Consider the following 24,601-nt stretch of genomic DNA (forward strand, 5'->3'; position numbering starts at 1 on the left):
TCCCTATCCCATCTTTCATGCAGATGAGGCTAGAGGAGTTGTCTCTGTTTTCGATTCTGTATGCTAATGGAGATGTCAATCTTGTCACCCTTGTCAGCAGGGCTCTAGGTGTGTCTCCCATCCGCCCTTCATTGCTCTCTGCAAGTCTTTTCTCAGATCAGTTTTGGTTTAAGCAGAGGCTGGGGGTGGGGATGTCTTTCATAGAATCATAGAATATCAGGGTTGGAAGGGACCTCAGGAGGTCATCTAGTCCAACCCCCTGCTCAAAGCAGGACCTATCCCCAACTAAATCATCCCAGCCAGGGCTTTGTCAAGCCTGACCTTAAAAACCTGGAAGGAAGGAGATTCCACCACCTCCCTAGGTAACGCATTCCAGTGCTTCACCGCCCTCCTAGTGAAAAAGTTTTTCCTAAAATCCAACCTAAACCTCCCCCACTGCAACTTGAGACCATTACTCCTTGTTCTGGCATCTGCTACCACTGAGAACAGTCATGAGTCAGACAGGCTAGATACTGCGCCCTGGTTCCCCAAAAACACAGAGCTGACTGGTATCAGCATTAGCCAGAAAGACTCAACTTACTTCCGATCCCAAGATGTAGACTGGCAATCAGAAAGCATATTTTTGTTTGTAAATTGCAGATTTTATAAGGAATCCATGACTGACATGAATCTTATTAAAAATGAGGATGAATTAATCTTCCAAGATTGATGGGCTGGGAACATGACCCACAAAGATTCTAAAGGGATGAATAATGGTGAGGGAGCCAGCCAAGAAGTATGGTTGACAGGCAAGTGCAGGACTCTTTGGTCAATAGGAAGGCTGGGCCCGCAATAGGGTATCTGCAGTGAATTACTGCAGGAATCCTGTAGGAACTTACATTTCTGCATTAATAAAATATCTCCTATTGAAGTGATACTAAAGTAAATACCTTTCTAAATACTAAAACCATGAAATATGTTACCTTAGTTTTATACATTGTTATAAATTCAGAGGCATATTAATTGCATGTACATATTACACCAAATATGTGTGGTTTGTGAGATCCTGAGGGAATCTGCACACTTCAATGGAACTATATGGATACTTCAGAGAACAATGGGTAGATGTCCCCATTCAATTTCTCATAATTTAAGCAAGTTGGACACTCCTTTCAGCTGACGGCAATGTGCATGCCGAAAAAGATAAACTCGTAAGATTGGATGGACATACTACATCTCTCACAATTAAATTCAGTAGTATTTATTTGTACATGTTGCAGAATTTGTCACTGAAATAGTGTAGAATTCCAGGAACTCACATAGCTTAGTAACTGTGGCAGTGAAAGCAGATGCCAATTGCTGCTGTTCTCATTAATAAATGAAAATACTTGTAATTTTATATAGGTACAAACCTGCTCTGCCTTTTCTTTATGCAAAGTCTATTTTATTGGCTTTTATTTAAAAAGACTCTGGCGTTTGTTTAGGAATGCATATGTAGTTACTTACGTTCAACTGACTACCTCTGTGCACTAATTAAAAACAGAACTGCAATAAGGACATTGTTAAAACATTTTCTTGATTACTAAATTTCAGTGGACCTACTGCTTAAGCAGCAACTACACCCACAGAGTTTGCTGATCAGGCCTTCATCAGTCAGGGTATGACATTGCTTTGCAAATGTGAAGCGCTAGATAGACTTTTTTATTCCTCCCCCTGAGCGCCCGCTAGCTAAAAAGGACTCCAACTTTCTTCTTAAGCAAGTGTGCTATCCGACCCTGTGTTCAGTGAATACCGGCTGCTCCCATCTCTGACCTAGCTGGTCCCACTTGCTCACATGCACCCGTCACCCACTGACTCCTTGTCAACCAGGGGCAGGTTCACAGACCTTTTCACCCGCCCGCAACAACGGCGGCGCTGCAGGGCCTCCGGCGCCTCACACCGAACCCCGGCCTCTAGCTTCAGCTTCCTACTAGCTCACTGCATGGGAGCCCGGCGCCCGCTTCCGCAAGGCGCGCTGGAGCCGGGGGGAGGGCGGCGGGTCAGGTGCGGGGGGGGGCAGCGGAGGCACTCACTGGGGCGCGCGCGGAACGACTTGCGTTGACTTTTCGGGGGGGGCGGGAGAAGGGAGATGGTCGCTTGCCACATTACGAAGCGCATATACAGAAGCGAGTAAGTTTGAGCTGCTACGGCCCCCGTAGTTTTCGCGTTGTGTCTTCCTTGTTCTTTGGGATTCCGTGTCCGCCCCTGTCGGGCTTTTATGGATGCCCTCCCGGCCGTGCTGGGCGCCGCTGCCCTGCTGCTGCTGCTGCTCACTGCGCGGCTTTTCCTATCGAGGCGGAACAGCAGCCCGCGGACAGCTCCCCTCAGCCTCCTGGTGGTGGCCGGCTCCGGTGAGTAGAGGCGGGCCCGGTCCCTGTCCGGCCGGCAGAGGGCAGCACAGCGCACCAACAAACTCCCACAAACTGTCGCCGCCGTGAACTACAGCTTCCAGCGTGGCCTCTGGAGCCCTCGGGAGCGGCGCATGCTGGGACGTGTAGTCCTGTGGGTGGCAGCTGGGCGGCGGGTAGTCTGGGGCATGCTGGGACGTGTAGTCCTGTGGGTGGCAGCTGGGCGGCGGGTAGTCTGGGGCATGCTGGGAAGTGTAGTCCTGTGGGTGACAGCTGGGCGGCGGGTAGTCTGGGGCATGCTGGAAAGTGTAGTCCTGTGGGTGACAGCTGGGTGGCGGGTAGTCTGGGGCATGCTGGAAAGTGTAGTCCTGTGGGTGACAGCTGGGCAGAGGGTATTCTGGGGCATGCTGGGACGTGTAGTCCTGTGGGTGGCAGCTGGGCGGCGGGTAGTCTGGGGCATGCTGGGACGTGTAGTCCTGTGGGTGGCAGCTGGGCGGCAGGTAGTCTGGGGCATGCTGGGATGTGTAGTCCTGTGGGTGGCAGCTGGGCGGCGGGTAGTCTGGGGCATGCTGGGAACCGTGCTCGAGCCCTGCGCGGCGGTGCTGCTTGGAGCTGTCGTGTCCCCGGGCAACAGCTGTGTCCCGACATGGAGAGCTGGCCGGTGGGGCCTGGCTTCTGCGGCAGGGCGCCCACCTCGGCGGGAGGGCCGTAGAGAAGCAAGAGGCAGCTAAGGGTGGAAAATGGAGTGAGGTCCGAGGGACAATATGAGGAAACCCGTGGGGGCATTAACAGGGATGCCAGGGTGATGCTCGGAGATGCCCCGGGAGGCATGGGTCATGCTTCGGCAACCAGGTGGGCCAAAGGGCAAAATGCACCTAGGCTTGTGGGGGGAGGCGTTATACCCCACACTACGGCCAGTAATGCTATTAGTGGGCTGTTGTATGTTTCTGCTGTAATATGCAAGACTACTTCATCCACCACTAGGTGACAGAGTAGTATTTTATTATGTTAAGAGTGTAACCTTTCCATTGCTAGGATTGCAAAAATCAAGCTCCAACAGAGATGGGGCCCTTTGCGTGCTACCATGGTATACTTATTTATTAATAATATTGACATGTATCTCCTGCTGGGCTGGAACTCTGGGGCTGTAATACAGCTTGGCAACACTACACAGCTGTATGGGCAGCATGTGAAGTATAGGATGTGGAGGGAAATTATGTTAAATATGTCTTTTAGGACCTTGCTATGCTTTCAAGGAAATAAACACTAACTGTATCACTTATTCTTAAGGCACAGAAAACTAAGTGTGAAAGACACCCTATACAAGGAAATGTGGGGTTAAGAACAGAGGGAATGGGCCTCTTCTGGAATGACAACAGAAGAGTACATAATACAACACACACAAATCTAAAGAGAAGAATTAAGAATGTGGTAGCATCTTTTGCTCCATTTTTAGCTTTTTTTTTTTTTACAAGCCACCTGCAGTGCATACTTAGGTTTTTTACTTATAATTTTTTTTCTTAAACTTCATTTTTGCATACTTTTAAAAAACAAACAAAAAACCACAAGATACATTATATCTGCTATGTGAAAATCACTCTCACATCTAACCCAGTGAAGGATTAAGGTAATTATAAAAATAAATAAACCACGCTAATAAAGATACACGATTGAGTTTGAACCTGGGAGCCTCCTCTTATAGTGCCATTATAATAGATTTAAATATAAAGATTTTAAACTTTCAATCCCACTACTGATCTAAGGAGATCTCCTTCAGAACACATCCAAAATATACTGTGCAAAAATGTAAGTAAAATTGACGATTATGTGTTTTTGCATAGGTGCTGAAATATGGGAGTCTGGATACCATGGTTTTTTTTCTGTCAGTCTCCTGCCATGTATAAATGCCTATGGCATGGATCCTAACGGCATATATTGGGTGTTAGAGTCTTCCAGATGCTATTTGCCACCAGTGAAAATGGACAGCACCTGCCAGAGTACAACTGGTTTTACTTACTTTAGTTTGGTCTATCTCTGCAATTCCATGACAGAGTGAAAGTAACTAGGGCCCCAATCCTGCTTCATTTGAGTACATAACTGTTTGCAAGATCAGGGCATAAAATAGTACTGTCCTAGAATCTGATCCCGTATGCCCTAAGGACAGGGAATTCCTGTCAGCTTTAATGAGTGTTGCACTTGCAGCTTACAGGAGTGGGGTCATATTCAGTTCCAGTATTTAACTGGCTACCAGGGTTGTGTGTCTTTGCATATGAGCATAGTGTAACTGTGTGCCTGCTCCTCCTAAAAAGAGAGAAGAACATGCAGGAGGAAGAAAGGAATAAAAATGAGAGGTACCTACATTTTAAGGCTGGCCTACCAAAATTTTGGTACCCAAAGTTGTCATGTTATTAATGTATAAATGAGGTTACGTATATAGAGTCGCATGAGGTTCTAATAACAGGCAAATTGACCATTTCAGGGATGATATGATAGTCCTCCAACTGTTATAGTTGTCTTACCTTGACATACAGGACCAAACTCTGTTTTAACCATATTATTAAAATCACTTTACAGCCCAGTGAAGATCAGGCGCTAGATTATTACACTGGTAGAAGCTAGTGAAAAGCAGGTGGCAGGGAAGAGTTGGAGTGATACAAGGACATTTGTAATCACAGTATCCCACGTTGCTTCCAGATGGCTAGCATAGACCCAAAAGTGTTGGTGCTGGCTGGTAAGGGGATCATGACCTGGAATGGCTTGCATATAGTGATAATGTGTCCAAGGCTTTAAGTCTGACCATAGGACATAGTTAAGACAGGTGTCAAACCCCATCCTCTCTGCAACTGGCAAGTGTGCTATAAACAGGTCAAGATTAAACTGTGCTATAACCAGAACAGTTGGCTCAGCTGTATTTGTGGCATATACAGGACATTGGAAAACAAAGTCTCTGCAGTATGTCCTCTGTATGGGCCTGGTCCAACTCCCATTTAAAATCAGTGAGTCTTTCAATTAACTTCAGAGAGAGTTGAACTGTCTCCATATTATCTTAACCATCACAAACAGCCCCTAATTCAATTCCCAGCTCTCAGAGGAGGGTGAGTGATGCTAATATTAGCAATGTTTCTTAAAGGAAGAAATGACCCCCAGCAGCATGTTTTCAGATGGAAGTTGCGAAATATTTCATATAATAACTAGCTTCCATGTTTTTCCCCCCCCAGGAGGACACACAACAGAAATCCTGAGGTTACTCAGCAGTTTGTCCCAGTCATACTCTCCTAGACATTACATTTTTGCAGATTCAGATAAGATGAGTGAAGATAAAATACGTACTTTTGAACAAAAAAGAGCTGAAACTTTCTCCAATTCCCAGGTAAGTTAAATACATACTCATAAGAAAGCTTGATCATTTGTACACGATATAGTACAGTAGAACCTCTGAACACCAGCATTACAAACTGACTGGTCAACCACACTCCTCATTTGGAATGGGAAATACGCAATCAGGCAGCAGCAGAGACCAAAAGAAAGCAAATACAGTACAATACTGTGTTAAATGTAAACTACAAAAAAAAAATAAAGGGAAAGCAGCATTTTTCTTCTGCATAGTAAAGTTTCAAAGCTGTAGTAAGTCAATGTTCAGTTGTAAAACTTTTCAAAGAACCACCATAATGTTTTGTTCAGTGTTACGAACATTTCAGAGTTACAAAGAACTTCCATTCCTGAAATGTTTGTAACTCTGAAGTTCTACTGTAGTTTAAAATCACCTTTTAAAGGATTACTGAAACCAGTAATGTTACTCTTTTAATATTGGATCAATTTGAAAAAAAGTTCTCAGCTAAAATTCTTAAGGTGCATTAATTTGCTACACTTGTTCAATAAGCATGATATAAAATTGATGGCTCTCTGTATATTGATACTTCATGTAACATCTGTCATTTCTGAAAAATTAAGTGAACAGAACTGCTTGCATTTATATTATAGGGACACTGCAAACTTAATATAGTAGATTTAAAAAAAAAATTAAAAGTAGTTTCAGATGCCAGACTTGTTCCCAAGTCTCCCTGCCAGTTTTGGTGACTCTCTCACATATATCTATCTATCTTTTAATTTTTTTCCTCGTTACCTTGTGAAAGACCCACATATACAATAAGGAAAATAACTATACATAACTCACTATCCAATACACAGAGTAACCAAACAAAAATATTTTCTTTAGTTTCTTAAAGTTGTGGTAATCGTTGTTACTTCTAACAGTAAAAATTAAATATTCAGGCAAAAGTATGGTTTAAGTTGATGGTGTCCCTCTAAATAAGAGAATATACATTAATTTTCTTAAATATCTGAAGTGTTTTATATTAGAAAAAACTAGAACAATGACAATAAATTTGATTTAAGTATACCTTTGAGTTTTGAATTTTATTGTTGCATGTTTTCATACTTTGGGCTTTCAAACTGAATGCATGTTACACATCTCTTGAGTTCTGTATTTTTGTAGCATTTATTAGTGTTAGATGGATCGGGCTACAAATCAGAATGCAATCCAATTGAATTCTATTGGGAGTTTCTATTGACTCCAGATTAAGTCCTAATTCTCATGGACAGAACTTTTATCTTGTTGCAACTGAAGAGGCCAAGGAAAGCTTTTTAAATGTAAGAAAATCCAAACACACCTTCACATTATTCCACATACTTAAAATAACTCTCTCCCCCTCCCTTTAATTTACTAGTTTCTAAAGAAATTTACAATATTACTTTTCTCAATTATTAATTTCTTTATTCAAACACTTTTTCTGTCAGTTTTGTTGCAGATCCATTCATTTAAAGGATAGGAATATCATTTATTTAATAAATATTTTTTGAAATCGTGATTAAAACAACAGAGTATGCTGGCCACTGACTCATTAGATTCTCTTCTTGATTATCTCCATTTTTACACTACTGTAAGTCCACTCCCCGTTTACACTTGCAAAAGTCAGAAAATTGTATCTGATGAGTACAAACACAAAAATGTCTTAACAATGCTTTGTGTTGTCCACTAGGTGGGGCACTAAGTTAACATACTGCAGATGAAGTTGCTCTTTATGTGTACTTTTATTGAGCTAGAAGTGTTTTAAAGTAATGAGGAATGGGATGGGGGAGCAGAGTTCTGGTATTGTTGTTCTGGTATACAAGACATATTGTTTTTACAGCACCCCAAAGTGTACTATTCACTTTACACAGCAAGGTCCTTGACCAAAGGGTTTACACTCCAGATTTTAGAAATAACAAGTGCATGTAATAAGGAAACATACAAAATGAACAACAAACAAATGTTTTTATAGTAACATGGATATATGTGCTGTCACATATTCTGCAGAAGGAATGTAATTTATTTCAGTTGATCCTACTCTCTTCCAGTTTACCCTTAATCGTATTCCCAGATGTCGGGAGGTGCGCCAGTCTTGGAGCTCTTCAGTACTGACAACACTGTACTCCATACTTTACTCCTTTCCTTTGACTTTCAGACTAAAGCCAGATTTGGTATGTAAAACAAACCTTGTTAATGATGAAATGCTAATCTGTTCTAAACGGGAGTAGCTCTTTGGGATATCAAACCATTAATGAATATACAATATGTGTACGCTTAGGCTTACGGTCCTTACTCAGGTAAAACTCCCATTAAGAAAGGACCACAGGATCAGGCAATATAATGGTATGCTAGAACAAAATCCATGCTCCTCCTTACCAATCCAAAATTCTGTGTTTCTAGTTCACAATAGACTAAATTCTTAAACACATAAAGCTGTGTAGTGCTTTCACTCTCTACTATTTAAGATCCCTATGGTATCGTCTACAGCGGCAACAGGATTTTGAACTGATGTCAGGGAAGATATTTCTCTGTAGTAGGGTATCTGAGTAATACCCTGAACATGCTTAATAGAGAACTTTTGGCATTGTAGTAAGAAGCGCAGTTGTCAAATATGACACCGTGGCCTCACAGTCAGGAACTGCATGTTGGAAAGGACACCCTGCAGATTTCTTAATAGCCACTAAAAAGAAGGGAAGTGTTAAATTTTATCGTGGAAAATCTACAGTTGGACTCCGTGGCTGGGGACCGGTAAAATATCTGTAGTCCTGTGGCTGTGGAGGATAATAATTATTTACTTTAGCACAAAATGTGCCTTAATTACTTATTGAATGATGTACGGCAAAGAATATTTTATGAAATTTGCCAAATTTAATTCACATGCTGTATGTAATTTTACATATTTTACGGTAAAGAAGAATCTTTGTAATTGGCACTTTCAGGTGTCAAGTAAATGGTTGTCCCAGTTAAGAAAATTTCTTAGCAGTATATCATGCATATTCACTGTAATGAATTACTAAGTGTACTAAGCACCTAAGAATATATTAAAGTAAGTTTAAATCTCTTGTCATCCATATTAGAATAGGGATGCAGCAGGAAACAAACATAGGGTTGCACATTAGAAACCTAGGATACCAAAGTATCCCTTTAGGTTTGCAAGGTAACTTGGTAACAAGGTAATTTGTAAGGTAACTCCCTTCTCTTCATGTGTCAGTATATTTATGCCTGCATCTGTAATTTTCACTCCATGCATCTGAAGAAGTGAGGGGTTTTTACCCACGAAAGCTTATGCCAAAATACATCTGTTAGTCTTTAAGGTGCCACCGAACTCTTCATTGTTTTTGTGGATGGAGACTAACACAGCTACCTCTCTGATACTTTAGGTTTGCAAGTAACTTAGAAAACTTCATTGAAGCTCATTGCACTCCCTCCATCATGCTCGTAGAAGCTGACACAGTCCAGGTTGCATGTGCTTCTTGATGGTTATCTCTGCAAGGAGTAGGAATGCATTTGCACAAGCTACCTGCAATCCCTGTTCTTTAGCCTTGAGAGTGGGTGTGGCCCATCTGGGCAGGGAAGGTTCAGACCAAACAGGATTCAGTACTTCACTTGAGCAGTACATGTCAATAGGGTTCGGACTACATTTTAAAACTGCCCTCTGTTTCTGTATTTCTCTCTTTGGCACAGAGCCTCGAGGCACTTACTGGCAAATCTAGCTTCAGGTGCCCATTTACATGAACTTTTCAACTACATGTCAATTTATTCAATTTTAGAGTCACTAAAATTAATTACTTAGCCTGTTCCCTGGCAATGATCTCATTTAAGCAGATATGCCACTTACCAAAATGTAGATTAGGATGTAACCTATTGTAGTAATTTTTTTCATTTGTCCTCAAATATGTAAATTCATGCTATTTAAAGCCAACGTGTTTCTGTTACTATCACCCAGTGTAATTTAATAAATCATAAGCATTCACAATTTTGTCATTCTTGGATTTATGAATATATTTAGTAAAGATGCTCCAAACACAAAAATTTGAATTGGAACCAAACTTCCCCAAAGTTAATGTGCTTGGATTCAGGGTTTTGGTTCTGACCTATCTCTAATATAATCTTCAGTTATCTAGTATAGTAATTCTAAATAGCATCAAGATTAACTACATATGCAGTACACTGCAACAAGATAGTTTCCGTAAATCAGTGGTTCTCCACCTCTCCAGACTACTGTATCCCTTTCAGGAGTCTGATTTGTATTTTGTACCCCCAAGTTTCACCACTTAAAAACTACTTGCTTACAATATCAGACATAAAAATACAAAAGTGTCACAGCACTATTACTGAGAAATTGCTTACTTTCTCATTTTTACCATATAATTATCAAATAAATCAATTGGAATATAAATATTGTACATACATGTCAGTTATAGTATATAGAGCAGTATAAATAAGACATTGTCTTTATGAAATTTTAGCTTGAACTGACTTAGCTAGTGCTTTTTATATAACCTGTTGTAAAACTAGGCAAATATCTAGATGAGTTGATGTACTCCCTAGAGGACCTCTGCATACCCCCAGGGGTACATGTACCCCTGGTTGAGAACCACTGCTGTAAATGATCTGTTTATGGGCCTGATCCTGATCTCATTGGCTTAATTGGTCCAGATAAGTTTGTAACCTGACATGCAAACCTGACATGCAGTTTAAATAAAACAGAAGGTCAAGGAGAAGTCATTGTGGAGCCCCCTGCTGTTCTCTCCACACATTAATTAAAAACAAAAAGCAAAGAAAAGGTAAAGTGCCTTTTATTCAAATTAAACAGACAGCCTGTAGGAGATCAGAGTAACGAGTACATTAGGAAATTTAATGAGTATCTGTTTTATCGAGTTATCATTATGAGTGAAATTGACTGGAAAATCTAACTGAGCAGCTTAATATGCTACCAAAGGAGCCGACATGGAAAATCATATGAGAAGAACACTGTGAAGTAACTAACTGTTATATAATTCAATTGATCCTTTGTTTGTAAGAGGAACTTAAAATAACTGTGACATTTCCTGGTAGAATTGTCAGAACTTGTGTCAAAATTGCTAATCTATTGATAGTTTAGTATACATGTAATGCTTTTAACATTTAAAAAAAAAGTCTGTCTTGATAAAATGAATAATAGTTTAAAGAAAGAGTACATCTCTGCCAAGGTCCATAAGCCCTCTGCACTGAAATCCTACACAGTTTTATTTATTAAGAAAATTTAAGAACATTGTAAATTTTTAAACAGCATACATCAGTGATCACGTCAAAATATGTGAGAATAAAAGTTAGAGTGCTTGTAAAGATTATAGAATAGTTATCAGGGCAAAAATAGAGACTAAAATACCTTTTTTGCCTATAAAAAGATTCTAGATGTGAGTACGTGAAACAATTGGTTATATTTAACTTTCCTTGGGTGAAAATGTGGTTAGTGGTCCGCACCTCCCTACATTCTTGGCAGAATATCATGTTCCATATTTTATAAGACTTAGGAGAGGGGGAAATGAATACTAGAATTGAGTTGACAGCATTTGTGTAAAATTTCTGATATCAGCACCCAAATATTACTTTGCTTAGTGTTCCAAAATTTATCAGATCAAGTAAAGAACCAAGTATTTGTAACATTGGAAGCTATAGAGACTTTAGGTTTTATCGGTGTAGGCAAATATTTTTCTGCTGTACTTTTTCTTGGGAAAAAGGAGGAGTTTGGAATACTTCTAAATCGTTTATATATAGGAATGACTGATCCTACAAATCCTTGTGCACCTAAAACCCCTGTTGACTTCAGTGGAAGTTTTTAGGAGCATGAGGAATGCAAGATATGGCCTTCGTGAAGTGAAACATGTCCTGGGCATCAGAAAGTCCCAAATGCAGCAGAACTGCTGCAGTTCCACTCTTCAGTAGGTGGAGAACAAGGAGAGTCCTGCAGTGAGCTCCCTGTGTACCGCAAAGGCAAGCTTTGCAGTGGGTAGACTTACGATGGCATAACTAGTGGGTCCATGGACCAAAAAACTATAAGGGAAGCAGCAGACTCAGCTGCACTTTTCAGAGTAGCAGCCATGTTAGTCTGTATCCACAAAAAGAACAGGAGTACTTGTGGCACCTTAGAGACTAACACTTGTGTTACGTGCCTTGTCTCTTAGTTGTGGGGAGGATAACATCTCCTTTCAGACCTTGCCTTGGGCTCGTGGCAAAGCCCTGTAGCTTGTGCTTTGTGCTAGGGAGCAGAGTTCAGCATCCTATCCTGAAGTCATTAGGAGTTGAGGATGCTGAACAATTCTCAGGAGGCCTTTCCAGCTCAGGTGCTTGGTTTGAGGAAAAAAAAAAAAAGAAAAAGCATTTTTCGTAGATTAGGTCTAATCCTTTTCAGACATATTCTGTGGCTAAGATTTTCAAAAGTGACTAGTGATTTTTGTTGTCAAACCTGAGACATCTTAGAGGGTCCTGATTTTTAGAGCACAGTGCTCATCGTTTTTTGAAAATTACATCCCTTTAAAGTGTTGTATCAACCAAAATCACAAGTCACTTCTCAAAATCTTGACCTATATTTTTATATCCAAGTACAATACCTTAGAAATAATTAAGCATTGTAAGATGCCCAGTTCTTAAGCTAGTTAAGTTCACCGTAACAAACGCAGATAAAGCCTCACACAATGAAACTGTATATGAAAGGAGACCGTTATTTCACTTAGCTAAGATTTTTCCATTCTCTGTACTATGTTCAAAATGTCTTAAGTTCACAGCACTTGAGCAAGTTGCTGTGATGGACAATAAGTTGTTGTTCCTTTATATCATGATTCTCATTAGAGCTTTGTGGTAAGCCTTTCCTATTTTTCACTTTTTAAACAAGTGCACTGTGTGTGATTCTGCTAGTAAGGGGAATCTGGTAACTTGTTTTGTGTGCCAAAGCATTCCGCCCCACCCCCCATAGTTTGTCTGGTACTGTACTGTTTTTATATTATGTCTCATCTATTATTATCCTTTTTTAGATAAAAAACACTTAACATGTACAACAGAAACCAAAGTAGGAAAAGGGTCAGCTGTGTAAGTTGCACAGTATATAAAAGGAAGGAAAGTTTAACCACACAAAATTAAGTCTAAGTTCTCTTCCGGGATTTACTAAAACATGGGGGAGTCTTCTGTCCTTTGTTTAATACTTTACACATATATAGAACTTTTCATCTTCAAAGCACAGGGGAGGAGTGGGGGCAGAAAACCTAACTGGCTTCAAGACTGAGCTTGATAAGTTTATGGAAGGGATGGTACGATGGGACTGCCTACAATGGCATGTGGCCCGCTGGCGGCTACCAGTAGCAAAAATCCCCAACGCCCAGAGATGGGATACTAGACGGGGAGGGCTCTTGAGTTACCTGGAAAAGAATTCTCTGTAGTATCTGCCTGTTGGGTCTTGCCCACATGCTCAGGGTCTAACTGATCACCATATGTGGGGTTGGGGAGGAATTTTTCCCCAGGTCAGATTGGCAGAGACTGAGGGGGCTTTTTGCCTTCCTCTGCAGCATGGAGCACAGGCCACTTGCAGGTTTAAACTAGTGTAAATGGTGAATTCTCTGTAACTTGAAGTCTTTAAACCATGATTTGAGGATGTCAGTAACTCAACCAGAGGTTTGGGGTCTATTACAGGAGTGGGTGGGTGAGGTTCTGTAGCCTGAAATGTGCAGGAGGTCAGACTAGATGATCATGATGGTCCCTTCTGACGTTAAAGTCTATGAGTCACTTTACCATTGTTGACCAGTTCTTACAACAACATTACCAATGACATAACTCAGGTCTCCAGAGGGAGACAATGTTAGGGTTAAGGTTAGAGCTGGGTTCCTGGCTACCAGTCCTATGATCAGCCTCTAGATTTAACTTCTTTCTAGGTATAAATCTATCTCACTCATCCTCTACCTCATGAAAATAATTAATGTTTTACTTTTCCACACATCACATAGTTTTATATGTACCATATCAATTGCTATCTTATGAACATGTTTATATGCATATAACAAAAGTCACACTTAACTACCTCAAAAATACCTTTTTCAAAGTTTCTGATCCATGCTAATGAAAGCCACATTGAGAATTGTGTTTTTTAAAGTTCAGTTATAGGGTCGTTGTCAAGCAAGCATATGTATATACAGTTTTTAGGTTTTATTATCCTTTTTTCTCCTTGGAAGGTTTACTTTTTGCCCACCCTAGTCAAAAGAACTTCTTAATGCTATTTTTTGTAAGCTCCACATATTGTAATTTGCTGTTACATATTATAAAACTTTTTATTTAAGTATTTTTATACAGCTCTCAACAGTACAGCATATGGGTGCCTCAGTTAAAAACATGTAGTTAAAATAAACTGCATACAATAATACTGCACACAAATGGTAGACAGACTGCAGCTGCTTTGGTACAGTGGCTGCCTTCTCTAAGGAATATCTGTCTTCTGAAAATTAATTCCAGAGTCTAGTTAGCCAGTTGCACCTTACAGAGGGCCCTAAAGGCCACTAAACTGTGGCTCTGGTGATCTGTTTGAAGTAGTGAGTTCCATAAGTGAATGTGAAAGTCCTCCACTGAAAACTGCTGTGGGCTAAGAAGTTTGGTCACTTTCAGTCATTTTAATTTCTTGATCTCATTGAGGATCCTGGTTTATTTTGGTAATTCTCTTCTTTTTCTCCATGGAAACTGTTTTTTGGCATTTCTTACCAATCCTCCTTTGAGAATACTGAGACAAACAACTAAACACTTTTAAAGTAATCCCTGTCAGTCTATAACAAGTTAGTAATATTTTTAAAGGCCCTATTTTTTTCTTGCTGACTTCTTATTCCTTTTGTACTTGAAACTTCTCTTACAATTTCTTAAATGAAGCCACAAAGGCTCTTTTTAAAAAAAAACAAAAACAAAAAAACTGGAGTTTTGCCTTTTTTGATTCTTTCTTATGTATAAAAAGAGGATCTCCAGGATTTTTCCCCCTTTGTTTCTTATTCCCTTCCTTCCCTCCCCCTGCACTTGTTTTTTACCTTTAGAATATCAAGAATGTGAATTTGGGACTTCCCTAGTGTTGCTGGAGGACCATGGGAAGATCTCAGAAGTTTATTGTGAGCTTTCACACTTTAACTGAAGTGGCTGTGGTGTTAAAGATTCAGCAAATACTTCTTTTTCCCCCAAACACATCAATTTGCTATTGAACTGTGTCAACAAAATCAAGGAATTTTTAAGTAGTCTTACAAAGTCTGTTCTCTGCACAGATCCTCAGCTTTCAATCTCTTGGCTCTTCAGAGATAAGTCTGGTTTTTTTCAGTAATTCTACAGTTTTCCAATCTAAATAGGTCCTATAGAAATTTCTAATATAAAAACCAAAACAACATTCAGGCCTCCACTGTTAATTATAATGAAGCAAAAGACCCCAGCCCATTGTTTTTCCCTTTAAACTCTTGTTAAATTGTCCTTTAATTTTTATTGTCCAGTGATAAGGTTTCACTGCAGATAAGTAATGCCATGTCAAAATTAGCATTAAAACAAAGAACCAATTGACAGGCCTTTTTCATTTATAATAAAATGATAGAGCATGACATTGCTTTATCCATCCATGAGGATACTGTTTATCCATCCATGGATACTGTTTCTGAAGGTTAAAGAGCAGTATTTCTTCTGGATCTCTTGCTGTTTTGGTGCACTGGCATGATGTAATGAGTTGTGATAGTTACCTATTTTATGGTATTTAATAAGCAGTGATCAAATACCAAATTTATAGAAGTGAATATCTGACTTGTCATTAAGATTTAACCCTTTCACCCTAGCCTTATCTTTTTTATAATAATCACTATAACATTAAAACTATATTAGGTACTTTACAGACAAATTTGAAGATAAGGGGTAAAATTATCATAAGTGCCTAAGTCCCATTTTCAAAAGTGACTAAGGAATACAAGTCTTACTGACGTTCAATGACAGTTCAGCTCTTAGGGTTATATTTTTAAAGACATTTAGGCACCTGTACATTGAGTTAACTTTGAATCACCCTGGTGGCACAAAGATGTCTGGAATCTTTGGGTGGCACAGAGCCACTATAGCACTCTTCTGCCACCTCCACTCCCATCCTGGTTAATTGTGCAAGCAATGAATTGGGAAACGGAGATACGGCCAATGCTTTCTTAGACCTGGCTTATCCCCAGTTGCTATAACATCCCTTGGGGGTCCATTATCAGCATAAATGGGAAAAGCCTGAAGCCTGCTCTAAGTCATAGGCCATTTTGGAGAAGCTAAATGAATTATTTGCATCAGTCTCCACTGCAGAAGATGTGGGGGAGATACCCACATCAAAGTTATTCTTTTTGGGCAACAAATTGGAAGTACTGTCACAAACTGATGTGTCAATAGAAGAGATTTTAGAACAAAAAATAAACTGAATAGTAATAAGTTACCAGTACCAGATGGTATTCACCCAAGAGTTCTAAAGAAACTAAAATATGAAATTGCAGAACTGCTCATTGTAGTATGTAACTAGCTCTGAAATTAGCATCCATACCAGATGCCTGGAACTAAGAAGCCATGGGATAAGAGGGAAGATATTACCTCACCACCTTGTCTCTCTAATATCCTGGAACCAACATGCTAAAAACACCACTGCAAATTAATGAAATTATTCAAGATTGTTAACTCCTTGCATTCTGCTTTGGACTTACAGAGGGCTCTCTTAAAAGTAGGTGACTGGGCAACAAAATGGCAGATGAAATTCAATGTTAAGTGCAAAGAAATGCACTGTGGGGGGTGAATTCCAGCTATATATATATATATATATATATACATACACACAATGATGGGTTCTAAATTATCTGTTACCACCCAATAAAGAGGTCTTGGAGTCACCGTGGATAGTTTTCTGAAAACTTCTGCTCAAGGCACAGCAGCAGTCAAAAAGGCTAACTGTATGTTAGGAAAGGGATAGAAAATATAATGCTACTATATAAATGCGCCCACACCTTTAATATTGTGTCTAGTTCTGGTTGCCCCCTCTCAAAAAAATATAGTGGAACTGGAAAAGGTTTAAAGACGGGCAACAAAGGTGATTAAGGGTATGGAACGGCATCCATTTGTGGAGATACTGAAAAAGTTAGGGCAGTTCAGTTTAGAAAAGAGATGGCTAAGGGTGGGATACGATAGAGGTCTATAAAATCATGAATGGTGTGGAAAAAAGTATTATTTACATTTTCATGCAATACAAAAAATGGGTCACTTGATGAAATTAACAGGCAGCAGGTTTAATACAAACAAGAGGAAGTACTTTTTCACACAGTGCACAACTAACCTGGGGCACTCATTGCCATGAGATGTTGTAATGGCCAAAAGTATAACTGGGTTCAGAAAAGAACTGGATATGTTCAATGACTATTAGCTAAGATGATCAGGGACGCAACCAGGGAAGATGGGTGGATCGCTCCATAATTACCATATTCTGTACACTTCCCCTGAAGCTGTGTTGGTGACAGGATACTGTGCAAAATGGACCATGGTCTGACCCAGTATGGCAGCTTTTATGTTCTTATGCCAGGAGCTAGTCAAGCAACTGGACAGCCTCAGAGTTGAGTGCACAGTTGTCTTCAATTCACTTTGTACACCACCTCCAAGTTATGATGAGCATTTCCCTGACATGGAGCAGAATCTATCCCTGAATACAGAAAAGCAATGAATTTCTCTGATGTTGTCAGGCTCACAAAGAGCAAACTCTGTGGAATTTTCTAACAGAAATAAGAGAGCAATAGCTATTGATAGGCCTTATGCAAAACAATTTTGCATTAATTTTTCAAATTTCTACTAAGGTTGTAGGGGCTTTGTTGTCCTCCTTTTGATTACTGAATTTTATGAACCTCAGAAGAGCTGAAATATGTAATTAAAGGTATAAATTGGAAAAATAAACTAAGTAAATATAATAACTCGCAAGTTCTCTGCTTTTGCTGGTTTTTGTTTTAGCCCTTTGTCTGACATTTAATCTTTGTATGGCTGTGAGCTGTTTTCTGTGTTTTAGCTAGTAAATGTCATTCATTCTAGTACATTGTTGCATTCACTTACACTAAAGCAGCTTTCATTTGCAGTGGCTGCCATGTGTCAGAGTTCACTCTGTGCTAGTTTTGGGGAGGGGGAGACTACAGGTCCAGCTTGATGCCTTTCAACAGCCATAGAAAATGCCTAAAAGCAGGTAAAGCAGTATTAAGTCAAAGTGATCTTGGACTGTTTCGCTGCTGCCCTTAGGATTCTGAATAGCAGAGATGAAATTGACCAGATTATGCTGCTGCTGCAGTGCTGTGGGCTAGTCTACACTGGCAATGCTAAAGTGCTGCTGTGGCAGCACTTTAATGTGGCTTGTGGGGTCGTGGCGCAGCGACGGGAGAGAGCTCTCCCAGCGCTCTAAAAAAATCACCTCTGTGAGGGGCGTAGCTCCCAGCGCTGGGGCACTGTTTACACTGGCACTTTACAGCGCTGAAACTTGCTGTGCTCAGGGGGGGTGTTTTCATACCCCTGAGCAAGAAAGTTGCAGCGCTGTAAAGTGCTAGTGTAGACAAGCGCTATGTCTGTGTGCAGACTCAGGAAGAGAGTATCAGTTTACACTTAATTCACATTTGGAAGATTTTCTTTGTCACCATTAGGAGGTAGAATTTTTTTTAAATGAAAGCTTAAGTTCTGCAGACATTATACTTCAACATTCATTCTCAACAGCTTGGAGAGTGGATTTTCAAACCCTGGCATAGGTACTCAATATCTAGCGTAGCAGCAGTTTTGAAAATATAGCATATTATTTTGATTTTAAAAATCCAATATGTAGAATTGTTCTCAACTGACTCTCATCTTAACCAGATATGGGCTAGTATGAAAAGAATTCCGCTGTAATTGTATTATACAAATATATTGGTATTTTGTTACTGCTTACATGTAACAAAAACATTTCATGGTTAATTGGGGCAATGCATAATACTCAGTACTTCTGACTTATTATTTCAAAGATTTACAGAGTATAAAAAGTGTTACCCATTAAACTGTCTTTCCCCACTGTAAATGTTAATGAAACTCAAATGTGAATAATTAATTTCTGTAAGAACCACACTAAAAAGTGACATTAATTTATTTTGCATATAAGCTTGGTGGCTTATTTTTTCTCCCACGAGAAAATGTTGTCCTAAACTGTGTCATCCAAAGACTCCCAGATGTCTCTCAAACTTACTATATGTAACTTTCTACCCAAAAAAGTCTTAAAGAGTTGGAGAACTGGGAAAACAAAATTTAAGTGCCTAAAATAAGTATATTTCACGCAAACTTTAATGGTCTGATCCTGAGAGTGCTGAATTAATGGGAGTTGCGTGTGTTTTTAATTAGTTTTGCTGACTGGAGCAGGGGACAGGGAGCCAAGACTCCCAGGTTCTGTGGTCCTGGGTATGGGACAGCTGTTTGATCTTAGCTAAGTCACTTTTGGCCAGAATTTTTACACGTCAGTGCCTAAAGTTTGGCACCTAAATATCAATTTAGGTGCCAAACTTTAAGTACTTAAATAAAAGCGGCCTGTTTTTAAGATGTACTGAGCACCTATAGGTGTGAGAAATGCAGGACTGAGTCTATAACACAAATTATATGACCCTATTATCTAAAATTATTCCTATTTTATATTACATCCCAGGGAAATAGAGTTGTTTTAGCCATAATAAAACACAGTGTCTCCATTATTTACCAAACAATCTGCAACTGTTCCAAATGTGCTGATAACAGTCTCGTTCAGTTTGGTAACCCTGACCCCTTCCCCTGGAATCAGGCTACTTTTACTTAGGAAACTAATGGCTAGCCTACACTGGCAACACTAAAGCCACCTCCACAAGAGGCGCGGCTCCCAGCGCTGGTGCACTGTTTACATTGGCACTTTACAGCGCTGAAACTTGCGCTCAGGGGGGTGTTTTTTCACACCCTTGAGCAAGAAAGTTGCAGCGCTGTAAATTGCCACTGTAGACAAGTCCTTAATGTGGGTTACATGGCTAAAGGCATCCTAGTTTGAAAATGTTGGCTTAAACCTCTCTGTGCCTCATTTTACCAATCTGTAAAATAGAAATAATCTTTATTTCATTAGAGTAATTAATGTTTGTAAGGCACAGAGCCTCTGATGACAAGTGCAAAGCATTATTATTAATTATATGCATGTAGCTACAAAAGAGCATAATGGTAACAAGTTTTGGTAAAAACTCCCAAGTGCTTACTAGAAAACCCCCAATAATTCAGCAGATCAGCTAAAAAGCCTTGATAAAAGCCCCAATTCAGCAAAACATTTAAGCATGTACTAAGTGTTTTGCTGACTCAAGGCCAAAATTCAGGAGGTTTATAACTATATTGCCAGTTTCAAGAAATCCTAATTAAACTCTTCAGGCTTTATTGTGCCTTAAGCCCATGCATGGAACTCCTGTTATCATCAATGAAAGCTCTGCCTGAGGCCAGTATTTGACCCCTATGCTTTGCTAGTAGTGTTCCTGAAAGCTATTGAATTTTGATCCCTACACAAAAAAGTCCCTTCTAGGAAAGGAGCAACATCTCCCACCTTACCACAACATTTGACATTTAAAATATGTTTTTTGGCAGCTGTTTGTTTTCTTGTAAGCCCTACTGTAAATTTGCCTTTTCTTTTTGTTTAGTTTTAATAAATATCTAAGTTTTATAAATGTAATAGTTTATGGAAACATCTAAGGTCTCTATACAGTATAAGAAAATCTGATATTTGACTTTTGTTCTTAAATATTTTGTTTCTCTTAGATATTGTGCAATGGACCAGGAACATGTGTTCCTGTCTGTATATCTGCCCTTCTTCTTGAGATACTGGCGCTAAAGAAAGTTATCATTGTATATGTAGAGAGCATCTGCCGAGTGGAAACTTTATCCCTGTCTGGAAAAATTCTTTACTACTTTTCGGATTACTTCATTGTTCAGTGGCCTGCTCTGAAGACAAAATATCCCAAGTCTATATATCTTGGTCGAATAGTGTGACAACAAAAGACAAACTTTCTTTGTAATGAATTCACATTTCTGCAGGTAGCTCCTCTTAATACTTAAAGGAATATATTTATTTTTTCCACAGGTACTTGATTTGAGATTTACTGGTTGTTGCAAACCAAATGTATAAGTCAAACAGCCAAGACTTGAAAGCCGACTGCAATAAAGACATACATTAAAAAAAAAAGTTATTTCTGCATACACATTTGTTGCTATCATGTGGATTTATTCACCAGCTTCCCTTCACACTTGTAAGGGAATAGCATTGAATCGTCTCAGTCCCAGGTTTCAGCTAATTGTCTTGTGACATAAACAGGAAGATTTGTCTACAAATAAATATGAGAGTTTGTCTCAATTGTAACATTTCCTATAAGGAAACTTTCTGTAGTATTCTAAAGGGTAAAAAACATGGTCTTGTTGTAATACAACAGCGTGTTTCCTGTATGCAAGCAGCAAAGTCCTTAGCGAATCTTTGGAATATAAAGAAAACAGTTATATTAAGTTGGCTTCATTACAATTAGCACTCTACAGTCTTCCAAAACTCTGGAATTAAATCAGCATCATTTTTCCTCTTGATTTGTCAAAGCTACTTCTGCTATCCAAAACATACCTCTTGTTTAAATTAAGATAAATAAGACGGTGACAGATATCCTGAGACAGATGCAGTATTTGTATAGTCGAAAGATACACACTTCAAAATGTACATAAAAATATCCTTTGCAGCTTTACATCATAGAGAAAACTGTCACAGTGGAGTATTGAGCTGTTTGGCCCAGTTTGCTGCTACATGTATTAACAATGGCAACAGAAATGGGGGAAAATACCTCTCTTGCTTGGTGAATTTGATTTCTGTATATTTTGTTTTGTCTGTCTAAGAAAAGAATCTCTTTATTTCAGCAATACAATGCACATTTAATAAAAAAGGTTTTTTTCATGGAAAATGGCACTTCATATCCGACAACATTTAAAAAATTATTTTGTGGGAGAATGAAGTATGTGTAAGTGTACTTTAGTCTTTCAAGTTCATCTGGCAAAATGTAGTCCTATACAATGTTCCATGCATAAAGCAATATAAACACATCTGTCATCTGTAGATATACACACACGTATGTTTCTGGCTAGAAAAACACATACAGTGAAGAAAGCTCATAGAAGAGTGGAAATGCTTTATAGAGAATGTATGAACTGACTACAAGGAGGCCAAGCAGCACCTCCGCAAGCAACCACGTGGGGATAAAGTTCTGAGGCCTTTTCCACTACACCAGAGGTCAAAAAAGTCATGGAGGTTATCTTGGTAACTAGAGCAAGGATTGGTTTATTTCCACAGAAATAGTGGTGCCTGCTTTTTGGAAATAAGGGTGTGAGGGGACATTTAACCTGTTCCCTGGAAAAAGTATCCTGGTATGCTAAGTCCTGTATGAGGGCCAGGTGTTGCATCCCATCTGCAGGTTTAATAATTCTTAGTGGGGGGAGGAACATAATTGCAAGGATTCCATTAATTTGGTCACTAATGTGTTTCAGAACCCTATATATTTTACAGGGTCTTAACATGGACAGTGACTTAACACAAAAGGAATGCTAATGGATTAGAGATTTGTATGAAGACATCTTTGTGCAGTTTGTATGGATCACCACTTAGGTCCTTGAAAATGACCTGATGTGAGTTATGATGATATGTGTAAGTTTTTCCCTTGGTAACTGGAATGAGGACCATGTTATCAGGACTTTCTGCACAGTTGTAGATTGGTAAGAAGGGAGACACTGTTTTATTATGGCTAAAACTACTTTGTTTTATAGAAGCGTTACCTAACTTATTCTTGTGAGCTGGATGCTGCCCTCTACTGCAGTAAGGCACTCGAGTTGAGGGGGGAGAGGGCATAGGGACCCTCTTCCCCTGCTCCCTGTAAAAGCAGCAGTGCAGGATCTCTCCCTAGAGCAGTGGTCCCCAAACTTTTGAAGGTTGTGCCCCCCATTACCCATATCCAGCTCTGGGGTGAGTGGGGGGAGACAATGGACGGGGCAAAGGGGCCAAGGCTGGGGCCACAGCTGGGAGTGTGGCTGCAGCCACGAGTGGATCTGTGGCTGGAGCCAGGCCAGGAGTGGTAACATGCCGAAGCTGGGGACGGGGCCAGGCGTAGGGCTGGGAGCCAGGGACATGTCTGGGAGCGGGACAGGAGCAGAGCTGAGGAAGGGAGTGCTGGGTAATGGTCCTCCCTCCCTAGTGGGGGGCTGGCTTGGGCCCTGCTGTGCCCCTGCATGTTCCTTCATGCCCCCCTGGGGGGGGGCATGCCCCACACTTTAAGGGACCTTCCGCCCTAGAGCTTAAAAGCCCACAAAAGTACTCAATGAGTGTTCCCTCTTATGCACCATGTCCTCAAGGCAGTATGGTCTGTTGATTAGAGGGTATGTCCAGTTCCCAGGCTTACTAGTATATATACACACCACAATCAGGAACATGCACTGCTGGGGTCACATGCTGTTCCTATTTAGAGCAGCAGAAAAGTGTATACCACCACACCTCCTACAAGCTCACCCCATGGACTCCTTGGGTAAGTAGGAGTTGTGGACTGGTGGGTGTATTATGAGCAACCTTGTTCCCGTTTCCAGCATGCCCAGGGCAGGATTTTGCCTTCTGTATGGATTATCAAATGCTGTGTGGATGAACTGTGTCTTTGACGGAAGCCTTCAACAAAAATTGCTTTAGTAATCATACCAGCTACAACAAAGAGGAGGAGTGTTCCTGGCTTTAACTGTGTTAAGGGAAATTTTGTAATCAATTAAATCTTTTCAAGGAAAAAAACAAACCTCAAATGACTGTTCTAGTTCTCAGAAAACCTTGCAGAGCTGAAGTAAATTAGCATTCTCACCTTTTGTTTGTAGTAGGTGGGTATAACCAAACTATCATTTTAAAAGAAAATCGCATTCTTCCTGTTTTCAGCAGTGAAACATTTTGCTAATGCTCCACTCCAAAGACTTAAAATTAAGTGAATGTGTGAAGTGATTTTACTTGATTGTCTTTCGCTGTATTTATTTCCCCTTAAATAAACCTTGACATTCAGACAGACAACTTTGTACCATATACACGCCTGAGCGTGATGAAATTGTCGTTAAGCTCTGAACCCAAATTAGTAGTTGTTACTTGATTGCAACAGGAGGAGAGAAGGGAAGGGAAAGGGTCGGTATTTAGTGAAATGTAAGTATTTAGTGAAAACACAGAATAATTTTTTAATCCCTCCCTGCTCTCTACCTCAGTTAAGGGACCAAAATCTGCATTTTTGCCCACAGTGCTCCTATTGTACCTGTTAGTACATGAGTGTGGAAAGTAGATCACAGGGAAACCACAACACAGTTAGGTGGTGTTAGGGAGGGTTATTTAGATGTAGGGATGCTTCCCTTCTTTCAAAAAATGAGAATATAGATAAATGCAGATTTGAAACAAAATGGAGCAGAAAGTACATTTTTAAAGAAAAAATATGACTTTATGGAAATATCGTTCCCAGAGTTGGCAAAAGATTCAGAAAGGAATGAAAAGCATGCAAAAGATTTCTTCATTCAGTTTGAGCCTGGGAGCCAAATTTGAAAGTAGGCATAGTTTTCATGGTGGGTTACCCAGAGGTTTATAATCCGACAAGTATGCTAGATGTTTAGAATGAATGATCTCTGTTTTCACTTGGTTGTCATCCTGCAGGAGCATATGCAAGGAGCAGCTAGAATGCGCCGCTCGTTCCAAAATGCAATGAACTTTCTAAAAATTCTTGCTCTCATCCTACTTCCCCTCTCTCCCCACCCACTGCAAAAGCTAGGTGCCACTTAGATCATAATAAGAATGATAACAAAGAAAGGATGAGGAGTT

At 39.9% G+C, this 24,601-nt stretch overlaps 1 protein-coding gene across 2 annotated transcripts; it reads left to right on the forward strand.

Annotated features, from left to right (window-relative positions):
• The first annotated feature begins 2,140 nt into the window (after window positions 1–2,140).
• Window positions 2,141–21,543, forward strand: ALG14 (ALG14 UDP-N-acetylglucosaminyltransferase subunit). Of its 2 annotated transcripts, none has more exons than XM_074962226.1 (4): window positions 2,141–2,369; window positions 5,585–5,736; window positions 7,764–7,886; window positions 20,512–21,536. In XM_074962226.1, the coding sequence occupies exons 1-4, from the start codon at window positions 2,237–2,239 to the stop codon at window positions 20,740–20,742; spliced, it is 639 nt and encodes a 212-aa protein (XP_074818327.1). In that variant the 5' UTR covers window positions 2,141–2,236; the 3' UTR covers window positions 20,743–21,536. The 2 variants fall into 2 exon arrangements, with proteins under 2 accessions (XP_074818327.1, XP_074818328.1); XM_074962227.1 differs by lacking the exon at window positions 2,141–2,369 and adding an exon at window positions 2,956–3,218 and having other exon boundaries at window positions 20,512–21,543.
• Window positions 21,544–24,601: the final 3,058 nt, after the last annotated feature.

Source organism: Natator depressus, chromosome 8 (assembly GCF_965152275.1).
Source record: "Natator depressus isolate rNatDep1 chromosome 8, rNatDep2.hap1, whole genome shotgun sequence".
Taxonomy (NCBI): Eukaryota; Metazoa; Chordata; order Testudines; family Cheloniidae; genus Natator; species Natator depressus.